This window comes from Melanerpes formicivorus, unplaced genomic scaffold (genome assembly GCF_026170545.1).
Source record: "Melanerpes formicivorus ecotype bairdi unplaced genomic scaffold, bMelFor1.0.p_v2 SCAF_22, whole genome shotgun sequence".
Classification (NCBI taxonomy): domain Eukaryota; kingdom Metazoa; phylum Chordata; class Aves; order Piciformes; family Picidae; genus Melanerpes; species Melanerpes formicivorus.
The window spans coordinates 9,450,558-9,468,084 of NW_027142374.1; the positions used below are offsets into that span (position 1 = coordinate 9,450,558).

Sequence of the window (17,527 nt, forward strand, 5' to 3'; positions counted from 1 at the left end):
GTCCTAGCGCTCATCCTGCAGAGACATCATGCTCTGCTGGGATAGAAATTGTTGCATTGACTAGGTCAGAGGAAGGCCGTCCTACATTGTAGAGGAGTGAGGACTGGTCTTTGGGCCCTGTGGTCCATCTTCATGGCAGCACAAATCAGGAAAAAGCTTACAGAAATAAAAGGCATGAAAAAAAGCAATACAGGCTTTTAATTCTGTCATCATGTCATTGACATTTTACATAGCTGCTAACTACTGCATTTAAAAGCTGTAAAAGAAAGTGTGGGTATATTTGCATGACTGAAAGCACTGCACCACGGTACCCTGCAGAAGGAGGGTTAAAAAAGTCAGCACAGTGATACTTCTGGGCTGCAAAATGCTCCAGGTGCTAAGAGGAACCTGAAAGTCAGCAGATCCTGTCAAAAAACCACTGCAATAGTAACAGCTCACAAAGGGCAGGATTTTGAAGTGTGTCAGCATGAGGGAACGTCAGAGGGTGTTGTTCCCTTGCTGTCTGGGTACTTCTCAAGTCTCAAAGCTTGTTATAAACAAAGACTGAAAAGGTTTTAGTACTAAGTGTTACTTTGGAGTTATTAGTGATATGTCCAGTATTATTATTAAGACTAGTTTTGCCCTGAGTTATGCTTACAAGCTGCTAAAGTCAAACAAAAGTAAACTGTGATGACCACAAAAAGTAATGTGGCAGGAGCTGCAGCCTGAATAATGGCAGCTAAGGATGCCTGATTCCTCATCATCATGATACCATGTTTGCTTCAGCCTCTTTTCTGACCTTGCTTGTGCCAAGGGGGGTATGGGGGGCAGAGAAAAAAAAAGGTGACTGTGTCAGTGCAGGGGAAAAAAGCAAATGCCGGGACAGAAATTGGTTGTAACCATTTGTAGTGTGCCATACCATGGTTACGTTTATAGTGTGCATTCTGAAGTTTAGGCCACAGAGAGATGCAAGCAGGGTGATGGAGAGCACCATTTTACACAGTATGTTACTCTGACAATAGCACATTTACAAACAAATTAGCTAAAAATGTCTGAAGGACATTCAGCTTTTACAAACTGGGCCTCATCTCCTGCTGATAGGTTCCTTTGGGATGGGGATGGAATGCAAAATGATCCACTGCCCTGGAGAATAAATTTTTGAAGTTTAGCAATGTAGGTCACATTGCAGGAAAATCATAAATGTCTGAACATCACTCAATAGCCATTCAATCAACCGCTCAAAGCAAAACGGGAAACTGAGCAGCATGTAGCTGTCTCTGGTGAGAATTGGGGAAAGTCATGATATGATGTAAAACCCTTTAGGTCCTCCATCCATATGTATTTCTTTTCTTTTCCTCGCCAGTTAAGGGTTGTATTTCTCTGTCCGTATCGATAGTGACAACAGAACTAATGTGTTTATGTTATTACTGCTGTAAACTATAGGTGTGTTGGGATGCTCATAAAAGGTATGCCTAACATTTGGGGAATCAGGAGAGGTCAAGTGGTTGAATCTTGGTATAAATATAGTCTTAAGGAGCTAATTTCATTGTGAAGTGATTTTTGTATGCTGCCAGCCAGCATGCTTGTCAGCCAGCTATTTGCTCAGGTGTTTTTGGATGTGGTTTGAAGGAACAAAGAAAATATTTTTTTTCTAAAGGGTGTTTCTAGATATACCACTGTCTGGAGATTCTTGTTGCTTGCTACATCTAGAAATTGCTAAGAGATCGAGATGTAGAGATTTAGAACTTGGCTGGAGGCATCAAGGGCCTTCCTGGCACATGCGTAGATCTGTGACCTTTCTAGATCTAGAGCTTGGAGTGGGGAAGGAGGAGGATCCATAGATTCTGGAACATGTCTAGACATTCATTAGATCTTTTTCCTGGGGTGGTTTGGAAGCCTTTTAGAGCCTTTTCTCAGAGTCTGCCTAGCACTTCTCTGGAGCCCTTCTGCAGCCCTTTCTAGCTTGGCAGGCTTTCCTAGATCCAGAGCCCTTATGGACCTTTTCAGAAAACAGAACTTCCCAGAGACCCCTCCTAGGGTCTCCTGCACTTCCCTTTCCTCTATCTCCTTTTCAGTTTTTTGTTTTGCAAGAGGCTTTCTTGAGACCTTCTAGGTCTGGAGCCTTTCTATGCCTTTCCAGATCTAGAGCTCAGCTACTGAAAATCATAAACTTTATTTAGCAATGTCATTGGGAGCCTCTTGGAAACCTAATTTCAGATGCACTTTTTACATCTCTTGTCTAGAGTCTTTTCAAAGGCAAGAAAACCGAATGCTCTTCCTTTTACATTGAGCTTGTATCCATCCCAGGCTTGAGATACATTACTTAGTTTGGTGGTATTTCTTTTATTTTGCTTGAAAAAAACATCAGTCCTAAACTTTATCCCTGTAAGCTTTTCTGGCACAGTCTGATAATGCATATCCAAATATGCATCACAGCAGCAACCAGTGCCCTTAGCTGACAGAAATGTAAACAGAGTGCCTTCTTAGAGTCTCAGACCAGAATCAAACACTCTTCAGTGTGTCTTCTTACAAGTGTCTAATCATGGAAAGATTGCTGCATGGAATGCAGCTGTCTTGTTTGTTCTGCAAAATGCAAGATGCCTAAGTTTTTTTTTATTAGCTGTTTGAAATCTAACAGCAGTATGTGTTTGCTTTCAATGCAGCATGACAGCTAGTCAGATTACATTCATTTTGCTTAGCTGAAGTATCTGTTGTGCAAATACTTGTGAAAAATCAGCAGCAGAAAATCATGTTAACAATTAATCTTGATGCTATTTTTTTATGAAAGTAAGGACTTGATTTACTCCAGTTGCTTTTCTAACTGGAACTTTTTTATCCATGTGAAAAAATATGCATAGTTTAAAGATAAAAATGAAACTGTTCTATGGCTGTTCTGCTTTATCTCTCTGCTACAGTTTAGTAAAGAATTTCACTCTTACAATGAATTTTAAAAAGCTATTACTATTGAATTGTATATCGTAGAAATATGCCATAGAGGGTGCCCTGCCATAAACATGAATTGCAGAATATCTATTTTTTCCATCCTTCTTTCTTTCACTTGCAGGGGTTGTGTTTATGAGTCTAACGGTGTAAGTCTTAAGGGAAAGCTTAAACTACAGAAGTGAATTTGCATTTTCTTATGAAAGCATTTGTTCTGATCCTTGTAGGAATGTGTTCTAGCCCTGTTCCAGCTGAGGAGCAGTTGTGGCTCCCTCATGCCCAACTGGAAACCTCCTGGCAGCAGCATCTCATCCTTCACTTCCCCTGGTCTCACTTTCTGCCTAGCCCAGGGGTCAAAGGAACACTGCCCTGAGGAGCCATGTTGTTGTCAGAGATCATAACCCTGCAGAGACAGTTCCCTGGGCACAAATCTGTATTCCATTTCAATAATTTAATATAATTTTCATTTTTAATTTGACTGAGGATTCAGGTCAGAGTCTTTAGGTAGTATATCGACAGTGGCTGATGTTGCTCAGAGGTAGAGCTTTTGCTTTTTTCAGTTATGGAAATTTCATTCCTATGTATCCTCTCTTCCTCTCACTTTTCAGGCCAGATGCTTTTATCAACCTCACTGTTTATTGGAAGCAAAAGACACCATAGTGTACCAGCTCCAGCATCTCACTGTTCTCAAACAGCTCTTAATTACTATCTCAATTAAAGCATTTCAGTATCTTCCTCCCACCTTTTTTTGCATTGGCAGTACACTGGTTTTCTCTATCCAGAACTTCTGAGCCCAAAATGGAAAGATGAGGCCAAAACTAGTTGAGAGATTTATGGAGTTTTATTAAGATTTATGCAACCTTACTTTTGTGCTGTTTCATCTGCCATGTGTGGGGACCTAGAAACGCAGACTAGAAAGTGAGGCAAAATGGAAATAGTGCTGCTGTTAGCTAGATTTCCACCTGGTTCTACTCCTTCCTTTTGGCCATGCAAATTAACTGCAGTGTTATGTTTGGAGGACATCTATTCCCACTCCAGCACTGGAGACACATTTGGCTTAGATTCAAATTCATGGTCTATTTTGAGATATTTTAATTGAAGAGTCTGAGATTCCTCCTCTGAGAGGTATCAGGCTGCTCAAAATACTTTGTAAATTCCTTCTGGGCATTTAACAAAGTATTTCTCTCACAGCCTGTATAAACCATGGGTACCATGTTTAAACAGACATAAATGACTTAGGAATCTGACTCCCATTGATTTTCATAGTCAATGGGTGTGTGTGATTGTGGATAACATTCCCTCTATTATTAAATAAAGGCAGTGTGAAGCCTGTCCCCATAGAAATCAACATTTCCTCTTAGTAGAGTCCAGATACAGTTGTTGAAGTTGTGAAGCAGAACAAAATCATAGAAAAGAAATTAAGAAACAAGGAGAGCTGGAAAGTGAGAGCACAGTGAATCTTGTGGCAAGTGAGACAAAAAATCAAGCAGTGAGAAGTGTTGAAGTCATGCCTTGCCTTCATGCTCCTGCACAGTGTCCCTCATCCACTGGAAATAATTGACAGCAAATACAGGTTGGTGGGGAGACTACACAAGTCACAATCCTGGAGAACTGGTGGTCTCAGATCCCTGAGCTGCATCTGCAAATGTGTTGCAGCTGCATTCCCAGCCCAGTGTAGAAAACAGCAGTTATTCGGCTGCAAAATTCATTTATTTGGGTTTTTCACTGGGGAACAATGAATGCAGAGGGAGCAGCATTTGTGAAGTTTAGAGCAGGGACTAGTACAGCTGAACTGTATAATTCTGAGTTTTATAATATGTAGCATCAGGAGCATGAGAAACAAAGGCTCCTGCAGTGTGGGAGGAGGCTGTAATCCCACTGTGGGGAAGGGCTCCCCAGTGTCAGACTGCAGGAGCTGAATTGCATCTCTGTGTGCCATTAAGAAAGTAGCTAAGCTGCTGAGAGGACCTGACAGTGTCAGTGTCAACAAAAGAAAGAGCCCAGAAGTGAGAGCAAACTGACAGAAGATGATGAAAAAATACCATGGTTGTCAACTGTAAGAAAATAGAGAGAAATATATGTAGTGAGACATCCTGTAAAAAGTTCAGGGAAGCAGAACCAGTATCCTTCAGCCTTGTAAACTGCACACTTGCTCCTCGTAGACCACATGTGTCGGTCCTTCTTTGGAGCCATTTCTCTCCCATAAGGAAAGGTTTGAGCAGGAAGAGAAATAAAATGCTATTTAGAAGGACATTGTGGGGAGTTAAGGGGGTTGGCCTGGAAACAATTGCTGAAGTGAGTCTAAACAAGATGGAGATGAAAAAGAGGAAGTTAGCAGCAAAAGAGAAGTATGGAAGAGGCTGTGATGAGGTCTGCAAATGCATGTTGTAGAGCAGAATAAAGGCAAAGGTAGCATAAACAGAAGGGCTTGAAGCTGAGGAGTACAGATAGGAAGTAATCCATCAGTCAGGACTATCAGAAGAATTTTGGCATGAATTTTTATGCTACTGCATGAAATTGAATCAAAATATACAAGCAATGCATGGCAAGAAATCAAAGCAATGGTGAAGCTTTTTTAGGGATTTATGTAGCTTCTTTTAATCCACGACAAATTAAACTTATCCCAGTGAAATTTACCCCCGCAACCAAACAGTTAAGCTCTTGAAACTGGCGTCTGCAGACAAGGATAAATTTTTCACTCTTTTCTTACTTTGATACGAACAGTAGAATTTGTTTGATCCGATTTGTTTAAAATAGCACCAAAAAAATGTCACAGCTGCAAAATGTCAATCAAAATGTGCAGGAAGTTTTAGCCATATGGTCAAAACCAAAAATGAAACAATATTTGTCACACACTAGCACCTAAATGCGTGCAGATTTGTGGGCATGTATGATTAAGAAGTTTCTGAGTGCAGGCTCACCTATCAGTGCTACTTTGAAAGAAAAGGGGAAAATAAAATATCACATTATTTATTTAGTTTTAAAGCTTTGCTGGGGGGGAAAATATTGAGATATGTCAAACCCAGACAGTAGGTGGATATGTAGTTACACATGCACCTTTGTATTTTGCAAGTAAGCGACAAACACAAAAAATACCATTTGGATCTGAGAGCCATTTAACTGCCTAAATGTAGATCTCCCTGTGAAAAGTCATTTCAACTGAAGCCAGATTTGTGCACTTTGTTTGTTCCAGAACACTTGACATGAAAAAAATGCATTAGAAAGCCAGACCAGTAGGTGTTAATTTTGCACTTCTCAAACCAGAGATTGATTATTAGATATAGCTGGAGCCTTTATGTTGACAGTTAAATGCTGAATTCCTAGAGAAGTTGACATGTTAATACTTAGGTGCAAGGTCTCATTGCTCAAGGGTTCACTTGTTGTGGCAGTGATTTCCATTGCCTATACTCAGTCTCCCGTGAACCAAACCAGCACTGTCACCTGAAAATTTCAGTCAGTGTGGAGTGTGATGTACTGACTGCTACTGAACAAACCTTGTCTATTTGTTTATAATGGGATAATCAGCAGTGCCATTGCTGTACACTACCCAAAAAAAAAAAATAATCAAAAAGAAAAGGGAAAAAAGGAAAAAAAGAACTCATTAAATGTAAGAAAAAAAAACATTTGAAATAGGCCCAGACTCGATTTATAAGAAAAGTATAAATCTATGGGAGAGGACTTTTACAGGGGCTAGTGAAGTAGTGCTTCAAATTAAAAGGTATAGTAACTGATTTAATATTCTAATTCTAACAGATTTTGTCTGAAAGAACTTTTTAATAGGCACAGTCATATCAGATGAGACTTGAAATACTTCTCTGTAATGTGTTTATTGGCTTTGTATAAAGCACAACTGATGGTTTGGTCACAGAAAGCTGCCAGAGAGCAGCTTGCTTTGAAAGAAAAGAAACAAGCAGTGAGTTTGCAAGATAACAGTGAACCTGAGGGTGCAGTTACACTTCAGCTTAAGCTGATTTAGGTGATTAGTTTTCAGCCAGCAAACTGTCCCAAACCTGCTCTCTGTAGGAGCACATAAACACTGGCCTTGCTTCTGGGAGCTGCGCTGGGAGAAGGATGGGTAAGGACTGCAGCAGCCTCGGTTTACACCGGTTTAAAATGCCACGGGGCCATATCCTGATAAAACCAATGCAGATTTTGTCTAAATCTGTGAAATTCTTCTTCAGATTAAGAAAGCTCAGGAGTTTATGTTTGTTTGCTTTAAATTGGCCTGTCACCTTTTTTTCCCTCCTCCAGTTGCACTAGCGTAAGCATGCTGTGAACAGCAGCTTGTGTTTTTTGCTGCAGCCTCAAGACATGTACATGCTAACTTTATTTCACCTGAGATTAAACCATTAATGCATCCATGGCCGAATTTAAACCTGGGAAGGAGAAGCTGTAGCTGTACCTTCTGTTACCTTTGCAGAGCAGAGCACCAGGCAAAACTTCTGGTGTGGTGACCAAAATTGTTCAGATGTTCCCATCTAAAATTTTATTTCTTTTTACCATAATGCAGCTGGATTTACAGATGTGACCAGTATGAAACAAACGTGCTTGCAGTCAACAGCTGTTAAGGCTAAGCTATAGGCACATTGCTAAAAGTGAAATGGACAGCTGCATAAAAGTTCATTCTATCTCAGTAAACCAAGTCAGCTTCAAATCAGCCAGAGAAAAAAAGTTGATTTGGCCCAAACCAGTGCCTGTTTATCTACAGGACACCATCCATACCTTCACAGTGGGACAAATTCAAATTATTTCCTGGAAAAAGGCAGTGTGGCTGGTTCACAAAGGAAAATCCAGATATTAAGACATGGCAGATGCTTTGCAGAGTCATTATGGCAAAAATAGAGAGTTTCAGCCCAGTTCTCATCACTAATAATCTAGTTATGGCTAATCAAAGACTGCTTTTACAATCTGTAAAGGAGGCTATTGAAGCTGAAGATGTCTGTTTCCCAATATAAATAATCCATTTACCTGGACAGAGCAGTCAAATGTTCTGCATTAAAAGTAGATTTGAAATACAGTTTGTTCCAAGTTCCCTTGCAGGGATTTTTTTATACTAACTATAGAGCTGTATTTGATGTCTCGGTGAACTCTCAGCTGAAGCATGAGCTAACAGCAGTGTGTAAAGCAGCCCAGCACAGCAGGTGGAATCCAGGCAGTCTCACACACACACAGAAATCAGCACCTTTATGGGAGGAATCTGCTTCCAACTGTTTCACCACATTTATCATCATTTGGAAGGACTCTACCACCTGGTTCAGAAGAGATCTTGAACCCAACAGCATTAGTCTTAATGGCAGTTATTATGCTGTCTAGTAAAACAGGCTGGGCACAGGGAGGAATTCAATTACTCTGTGAGTCTTCATAATTGTGTGGTTCACAATGTAACCACGCAGGACAAGATGCAGTAGCCACAATGCCCTCACTTTATTAAAACATCAGTTATCAAACAAGCAATGTACTCCTGGAAATGAGATTATTCAGGAAATACTGATGCTTCAGAAAGGGAGATACTTGGCCTCCAGCCTGGTTCCTGAGCTGACCCCAGGCGAGCAGGTGGCTTGTGATGGCCACACACTCCACCATATGTTATTCCTCAGTGCTGAGCATTGTGTTAGCATCTGTGGTCTCTGCATTCATAGATCTTTTAATTGGCGCAGTGGAAAAATGAGCAAAAACAGCAACAAAATCAGTAAGCGAAATAATGGAAGCTTCTGTGACATCAAAAGCATATAAAACTGCTACATTCTAGCTTGGTATTTATTCTCTTCTGATGACTGAAATATTTAGTCCAGAAAAATTCCACTCAGATAAAAGCAGCCATTTCTTCATGAAGAATAACAAGCAGAGCATCCTGAGACAGGCAAAAATAGGCTGTCATGCAATCTCAGTGGCTCATTTGTTCTCTGACCTTTCCATAGACAAGCTGCAATCCAAATCCTCCACTGGCCTTAGCTGGCAAAAGGAACCAGTCTACTCTGTTGTTGTTTCCCAGTTCAGTGATCCTGTACCACCTATTGAGCCTTCTCAACAGGAGCAGTTTGAAGCTCTGGCCAGGACATGCTACAATCAGCAGCCTACATAGTGGCTGTCTTTCAGGTTGACAGGCAGCCCCACCTTTAATTTGGAGGACGTTTAATTCCTCCAGATTCTGATGCAACAGGTATCAGTTGAGCAAGGTTGTTCTGGTATTCCCTCCAGCATTGTTTTGAAGCTCTATTTGGTTGCCGCTCTTATCTCACATGCATGGAAAGAGGCAAAAAAAGATAACCTTAAGTATGAAGAATGTAATTAATCCATGACTGAACTACTGAATTCACAAAGCCAAAATCATTATAAATAATTACAGCTGGGGTACTGTATCATGTGAATTGTGATATATTGGGGTATTATGTTGCAAAGCATTAATGAGCTTATATTTCTTGTGGCATTTAAGTCTTATTAACATTTCTTGCTTAGTAAATAAATTGTGGAAATGTGTCTTACTCTTCTAGTATGTCATTTTCTGCTAACAGTCAATTAAAGTGTTAGGACATTGACAACCTCTAACTGCTTTCCACTCTGCCAGTGTTGACTGCAACCTTGAAATAACAGCATTCAGACCTAGAAAATTTACTGGCTGATGTCGCACAACATGAAGTGTGTGTTTTTATTTGCATGACTGCATAGTTCCTATCTTAATGGACTCATACAAAACCTCTCAGAGGGTGCTAAATTACATTTCAAAGCAAGTTTTGTTCCACACTGGAGCTGGACCACAGAAAAGACTGTTTGTTGAAACTTCTGCAAAACCCATCTAAAGGTACTAGAGAAATGGTGCTGGGGGTATCCACTGAGTGAGTGCCTTGATGACACAGTGATCACAGATGGTTGAATGAAGCTTCCTTATTGTCTTAACCATTCTTTTTTTTCTTTTTTTTTTTATTCCCTGCCTTCCCCTTAATTTTTTTTTCCCAGGTGCGGTTAGAGTGGCCAACAGACCTCACAGTGAACCCCCTAGACAATTCACTCTATGTTCTGGACAACAACATCGTGCTGCAGATCTCTGAGAACAGGCGTGTGCGAATTATTGCAGGACGCCCCATCCACTGCCAGGTGCCAGGCATCGACCACTTCCTCGTCAGCAAGGTGGCCATCCATTCCACCCTGGAGTCAGCCAGGGCCATCGCTGTCTCTCACAGTGGCATACTCTACATCGCAGAGACAGATGAAAGAAAGATCAACCGTATACAACAGGTCACAACCAATGGTGAGATCTCCATAATCGCTGGAGCCCCATCAGATTGTGACTGCAAGATTGATCCTAATTGTGACTGTTTTTCAGGTAAGGAGATGCTAGTTATTTCCTGTCTTTTTGCCTTTTGTGAGCCCCTGGTGCAGCTGCAGATTAGCAAAGTGACAGGGGGAAGGAGAGATAAGCAATGATTCCCTTTCCTTGGAAGGGTGATGTGGTGGTTTACAACCCACCTTCTCAGCAACTCTTTGTGGATTTCATCCATTGGATTCAGAGATGTGAGTCTTCCAGTGGCATTGGAGGAACCTCAGGCTGGTCTTAGCATTTCTTCTTTTGGTAGAGAGACTCCACAATATCTGCCTTTCTGTCATCTGTGTTTGCCTGAGTTGAAGATGGTATCAGCCCCAGAGCAAGTTGCCCCAAAGTGCTGGTGTGTCAGACAGCCCTCTTACCAAGAAGAGTAGCCAGACATTTCACACCAAGTGGAAAGCACTTATTCCTTCCCATCACTTAAGTCACACTGCACAACCAGCAAAATGGTACAAGTACATAATGTTCAGAACTTCTTCGTGTGTTTTAAACTTGGAAAAACCAGTGCCAGGCCCACACTCCACCACTGTACATTCTTAGCAGCAAAGTTCTTCTCCCCTGCATGCACCAAAACAAATCATGGCTTTTCTTCTTCTTCTTTTTTTTTTAGTTTTCATAAACATATTTCATAAAGGGACAAAGGACATCATTCCCATACACAGAGGTGTGCAGTGTGTTGTCATCTTGTCATCCTTAAGAACCACTGTGTTCAGCTCCATAATGCCATCATAATTCTTAAGCCTTTCATTTCAAGTAAAAGGTTAATTACTGACAAGAAAACATTAAGTATGTCAAGAATGGAGAGAATAAAATGCAAATGGTCTTCCAGAGAAGGTGGTTTGCTGACCTAGCATTGTAATGATAATCAAAGCGTCCTGTGCACTGCCAAGTGCTGCCAACTTCAGTTACAGCCGTGGTTGACCAGTGCTGACAAGAATCCTGTTCAGGGTTCTTAGTGAGGAAAACTACCCTTGGTGTGGGAAAATGAAAAACTGTCCCAAATCTAATGACTGTGCCAGGGCTGGGTCGGTAAAAGGCAGTATCAGCTTGGCACAAAGTTTATTTGTCCATCTCCAAGGAAGCATAAGGTATGCTCAAACTGTCCAGCAAATTTCATTTCTCCATCAGGAGAAAGGGAGCAATCCAAACACTAATGTATTATCTAAGAGTGAGGTTAATGTGCTTTCTTGCTAGTTACAGAAAATTTTGCTCATGTAAAGTCAGTTTGATATCTGCATGCAGCTCCTGTATATCTTTCTCAAATCTTAAAATACAAAACGCAAGTAAATTATAAAGTAATATTGGAAAGAGTGGTTTCTCAAGGTGCATTTTGGGTCATTATATTTTCCTGTTGAGTGTTGAGTATTTAATAAGTATAAACTAATCTTTCCTTCAGTGTCATTTTAGCTGAATTATTTGGTTCTCTTCTCTCTTTATTTTATGTATAACATGATTTTACTTTAGCTGCATTCCAGCAGACAAAAATGAAGGGAATGAAGCTTCAGGTGACATGTCTTTTTCTTTCACAATTTTACCATTAAAGCTTTCCTGAGCAACTGAGTTCTGTCTTTAGCAAAAATGCTGTAAATTAGATAATTTATATTCTTGTTTGCCTTCACTGAGACTAAATTAGAATTGCACCAACCGTAGATAGTAGGTATTTAATTAGTTGAAGATACTGTTTTGTTGGACTGTAAATGATACTGAGGAGAAGCAGTGTGTTAGGTTTAGGGGATCAGCTATGGATATTATGGATTATGGACATCACAGATGACAAAAATTACCATTTCTCCCTCAGGTGATGGTGGATATGCCAAAGATGCAAAGCTGAAAGCACCTTCTTCTCTAGCAGTCTCTCCTGATGACACACTGTATGTAGCAGACCTTGGCAACGTTCGCATCCGTGCAGTCAGCCGGAACAAGGCTCACCTCAGTGACACAAATATGTATGAGATTGCATCGCCAGCAGACCAGGAACTGTATCAATTCACCATCAACGGCACCCACCTCCACACACTGAACCTCATCACGAGGGACTACATTTACAATTTCAGCTACAGTGGGGAAGGGGATATTGGCACCATCACCAGCAGCAACGGGAATTCGGTTCACATCCGCAGAGACACAAGTGGGCTGCCCCTGTGGATCGTGGTGCCAGGGGGCCAAGTGTACTGGCTGACAATAAGCAGCAATGGCGTTCTGAAAAGAGTTTACGCCCAAGGCTACAACCTGGCTCTGATGACATACCCTGGAAACACGGGGCTTTTAGCGACCAAAAGCGATGAAAACGGATGGACAACCGTGTATGAGTAAGTCCATGACATTAAATGTGTGATAGAAGGAACCCTGTTTTAAATGACTGTTGGTATTTTTTCAGTCACTTCTAGTAATTTAAACTGCTACTAACTCTGCATAAGAAAGGACAAGTAGGGATGTTGCACAAGCTTTTAAAATGAAACCCTACCATTCCTTAAGTGCCAGAACCTGTCATATGTAAAAGCTCTGTACATAGTGCCCATTAAGTGTAGCAGAAACTGCCTGAAATTGTACTTCATTTTCGTTTTATTATTGGGAATCTGTTTCTCTAAATGAAAACATGATTGTGGGGGGTTTTGAGACTGAGGAAGTAAAAGCAAGTTGTGATACAAATCAGGAATTTGCAAGGTTCCTGAGGAAGGCAAAAAGGGGGAAATTAGCATGCTCATTAGAGAAGGGAGTATTGCAAAGGAAACTGAGAACCTCAGTGGAAGAAGTATTCAAAGACAAGAGTGGACTTCCCTCTATCAGCAGAGGAAGAGAATATATAATAACCAGACACTATGCAATTGGAAAAGGCTGCTGTAAATACAGGGAGTAGGAATAGCAAGATGTTCAGGAATCTTTTGATGGGACTTCTAAAGAACAAGACAGTTAAAGATGCAGTCAGAACATCCCAGTCTGGTCCCAGAGAGATAACAGCCCAAGAGAAGGTTCATTGTTTATTTACAGTGAGGTGTGAAGTATCAGGAGTTCTCATTATTTATAATTAATTGTCATAATCCCTGTTTGAGATATGACAAGTGATGGATGGAAATCATATATTAACATTGCAGTACTGGTTCAGAGCCTTCAAGAAGGATAATAATGCCTGCTTTCTGTGAACACTGGAACTCCTGGTCAAGAACTAAGATGAAAAGCCATCCAGGTGACATACAAACAGAAAGCACTTTGAGGAGAATTAAGTTACTTCATCTGGAGAGGTAGTTGAGTTAGCATCATTACACTTTTTCAGAATTACATTTTCTTATAATACAAGTAGGCTAAAAGCAGAGAACACTACTGCCTAGTGCAGTAGTTTCCTCATCAATAGGATGTTTTATCATCCTGCCCTCTATTACTTGGCAGAAGGCTAAACTGACAGGGTGTACATAAGAATAAACCACTAGAGAGGGACATTTTTGGCACTGTGCAGGAAAACTAAACCATACAGGGCCTTCCTGGTTCAGTTCCCATTATCAGGCATCTATTGACACCAATTTAAATTATGTTGCAATAAAACAAAGATCACTGTTTACCTGGTGGTTTTTGAACACTGATCTGAGCGTTACCTTTTATCAGCAGAACTAACTGAAAATGTCTACTTCTTTATAATAATTTCAGCACTAAGGGTGATCCATTTAAATCTTTGAGGATGGCATCAGTCGAGACCATGGACTAATGACACTTTCAAAAAGCTTTTGCAGTAGCTCCAAGTCATGCCTATTACTTTATAAAATGCTGAACACTGAATTATTGCAGGAGCTTGATTGTTAGAGCATGTTAGAACAGATTATTTTTAGTCATATGCTCCTCAGTTTTGGTATTCTTACTCTGTCCCCCCGACATTGAGTGTAAATCATTTCACACAATTATTGCTTCTTCCTATTGTCTCTGGCAAGTCGTTGTATGAATCGAGCATAGTGAGATGACTTCACCTGCTTACAAGTGCCTCCCATTGTATGCAGTACAGATTTTTTCATGCATACCTGTGCCTTGGAAGGGTTCATATGTTGCATATCATTCACACAAAGAAACTTCTGCTAAATTAAACAGGTTTTCCCACTTTCACAGCTTTACTGCAGGCTGATACTGATACTGTGAGTTGTCCAGTCTTTGCACGACCACACACTTCTACCAGTCCAGATCAGTCAGCAGAAATGAGCAGAACTACAACTATTAGCATTACAAAATCAACAGCAAAATTAAATAGCAAAGCTGTGTCATTAATATTTATATTCAGGCCAAGATTTTAAGTCATCTTCATAATATATTACAAATTCCTGAATGGCTGATACACAGAATGTCACTCATTCTGCTGCAGTCAGAGGGTCAGCTGACTATAATCAGCTCTGTGCTGAGAAGATGCGCTGCTCACCTTCTGCCATACGTAGTTCTTGGGGCATGATGGTCCTTAGCTATCCTTTAACCAGACACTATTTTCCAGGTCACATTCTGAACCTGAACCTGATTTCAGTTTGAAAATTGGAATTTTTTGAAGGGTTTACTTGAATTAATTCCAAGTCCTATATGAACATACTATTGGAGTTAAGATAATTGTCATTTGAGCAACTTTGAAATTGCTTGGAACCATCTTCTCTGTTTAAGCTAGATTTGCATTCATATCCCAAAGTTCAACCCATGGCACTGTCAAGCTGCAATAGGGATGGGTTTGTTTAACAACACATACCGCACATATTTGGGAGTTAGAGCAAAGATAATGAACTGTTCAGAACATCTACCTATATGTCAGATCTGCTCACAGAAGGAAATTATTAAGAGGTAGAAAGCCACCTACAAAAGTACTTGTCATCCATCTACTCTAATCTGATGGAATGGAAGTACTGAAAGAGCTCTTGCATAAAATTATAGCTAATATAAAATTTTCAGTCATCTAGATTTTTTTAATACTGTATCATTAAAGCTATAAAAAGGGAGGGGAAGCACTGGACCTCTATTAAATCAAGGACAAGAAAACACCTGCAAGAAACAACTCTCACTGAAAAAATTAATTAGACCGCTTTCCCTCTGAAATGATATAACTCTTCACTGTGCTACATGTAGAAATGCAAATGGATTGTGAAGCTGTATCCCCAAGTGTGCTTTTCAAATATTGGTGAGTACTTCCTCATGTGAGTACTGAAATCAATGCAATTATTTGCATGATTAAATGGTCACTGACATGATTAACAGTGGCATAACTGGCCCCCAAATTAACATTAAGAAATATGTGGTGATTCTGCCCCTATTAGTATGGGTTGGACATTGCTCTGCAGGAACTGAGCCCCAGTATGCCACTATTCATCATGTGAAAGGTGGCAGAATCTATCCTCAGAGGATTGGGTTTCTTGGAGCAATCTGGAATAAAGACAACATTTTAGATGGTCACATTGTGGAATCATTACTAAGACACTAATCTGTATGTTCTCCTTGAAGTCACTGGGACCATCTACATGAGTAAGAGTCCATTGGCATGTGCTGTAATCTCATTAGAAGTCAGTACCATATCTGGCCAGCCATCCAGCCACAGCTTATCCCATTTTTATATCTCAGCAGCTGCAAAACTGGATCCTCAGCAAAGATGGATCCTAAGGTTGTGCACGAGTACATTCCAATAAACTGGCTATATTTCCACCATTAAAACGCATAATTTGGGTATTTTTCTCTGGTGTGGTAGCAAATCCAAATAACCTAGCAATCTGTCATATCTGTTTGATCAAGCAGTACATTAAATACACCTGTCTAATGTTCATGGAGTTTTCTGATGATGAAAAGTAGTTATCTGAGTCAAATTTAATGGCTGGGTGTGGCATGCAGTCAGTTTGCACAGAACCAGAATGAAGGCAGAATGTAAATAATTCATGTGATGTGTATGAGGGCCATAGGAGGTGAAAGAGAGATTGTATTGTATTTAGCATTTGATCAATTTATTTGTCAAAAAACCCAAGATGTGCACTAGTTCATCTCCAGTGTTTCATTTCAAAAGAACAGCTGCTCTATTTTTCTTTTTAATACTGTGTGTGGGGAAGAGAACAAATCCTGTGGTTCTTTTTCACCAATACTTCTTGTGACATATAGATTTTGTCTGACTAATTAGGGGGAAATAAAGATCCTAAGGAAATTATGCCAACACATTAAAGTGAAGGACATAGCCAGATCATCTGCTGATGTGAATTGGAAGAGCTCTGTTGGAGACAGTGGAGCATTGCTGGTTGATTTGCCAGCTGAGGATATGTTTTGTCAATGAGAGGAGACATGAAAACTTAATTATGCTTTACTAGCTGCACAAATAGGTTTCTGTTTCATGAACAGAGTTGGTTCTACTCAAGAAAGTAAATCTGTAGTATCATTGAAGTGTCTTGGGACCTTATTGCTCCCTACAACTACCTAAAAGGAGGTTATAGCAAGGTGGAGTTTGATCTCTTCTCCCTAGAAGCAAGTGACAGAACGAGGCAAAATGGCCTCAGGTTTCACCAGGAGAGGTTTAGATTGGATATTAGAAGAAACTTCTTCACCAAAAGGGTTCTTAAACACTGGAATAAGCTCACCAGAGAGGTGGTTGAATCCCTATCCCTGGAGGCATTTAAATGATAGAGATGTGGTGCTGAGGAACATGGTTTAGCACCAGACTTAGTAGGTAGATAATGGTTGGATCCTAAAGGTATTTTCCAACCAAACTGATTCTATGGTTCTATGAATAAGAATGTGTTAGCATCAGCAAGGTTTTTAAGATAAGAGGCATTAATATGAAAAATATCAAGCATCAAGCAGAGTTCTGCATTGTTTTCTGTGTGAAACATCAGAAAGAATACATCTGCAGAACTGAAAAATCCTGTTTGAAACACTGATCCAGACCTGAATTAATTATTGACTTCTGCATAGCGTGGCATGATTGAAATAAAATACCTTAAATGAAAGATTTTTTTTAGCACTGGTAAAATTCAGGTGAACTAGAATGTAGTGCTCTAGATTCTGGTGCTGTTAGTTGTGATGAGAAGTATGTGCTGATTTGAATAGGCCAGTGACAAACATAACACAAGAGTAAAAGCCATGCAGGCAACTTAATCACTGCAGATTTCACTCTGCCTTTATTGCTTTTGTTACACTTTAAGTCCCCCTTTTAAATTCACCATTCATGTTATGTACTAAACACATAAGCCAAAAAAAAAGCAGTTTCTGAGTCTTGCAGAGCCTAAGATTTGGGGTTATTTAAACTTAAGGGTAAGAAAACGCCTGATGGGGGGAGTGGTTTTGCCTGAATGCCGAGTGACC

The 17,527-nt window shown here is 40.2% G+C and overlaps 1 protein-coding gene across 5 annotated transcripts in view; it reads left to right on the top strand.

Moving 5' to 3' along the window:
* TENM1 (teneurin transmembrane protein 1) overlaps positions 1-17,527 on the top strand; it is an 876,004-nt gene that overhangs the window by 835,015 nt on the left and 23,462 nt on the right. For all 5 annotated transcript variants that reach the window (XM_068152080.1, XM_068152079.1, XM_068152082.1 and 2 more), the window contains 2 exons: positions 9,874-10,240; positions 12,039-12,549. In XM_068152080.1, the coding sequence (XP_068008181.1) occupies positions 9,874-10,240; positions 12,039-12,549 (878 nt within the window). The remainder of the gene's footprint in view (positions 1-9,873; positions 10,241-12,038; positions 12,550-17,527) is intronic.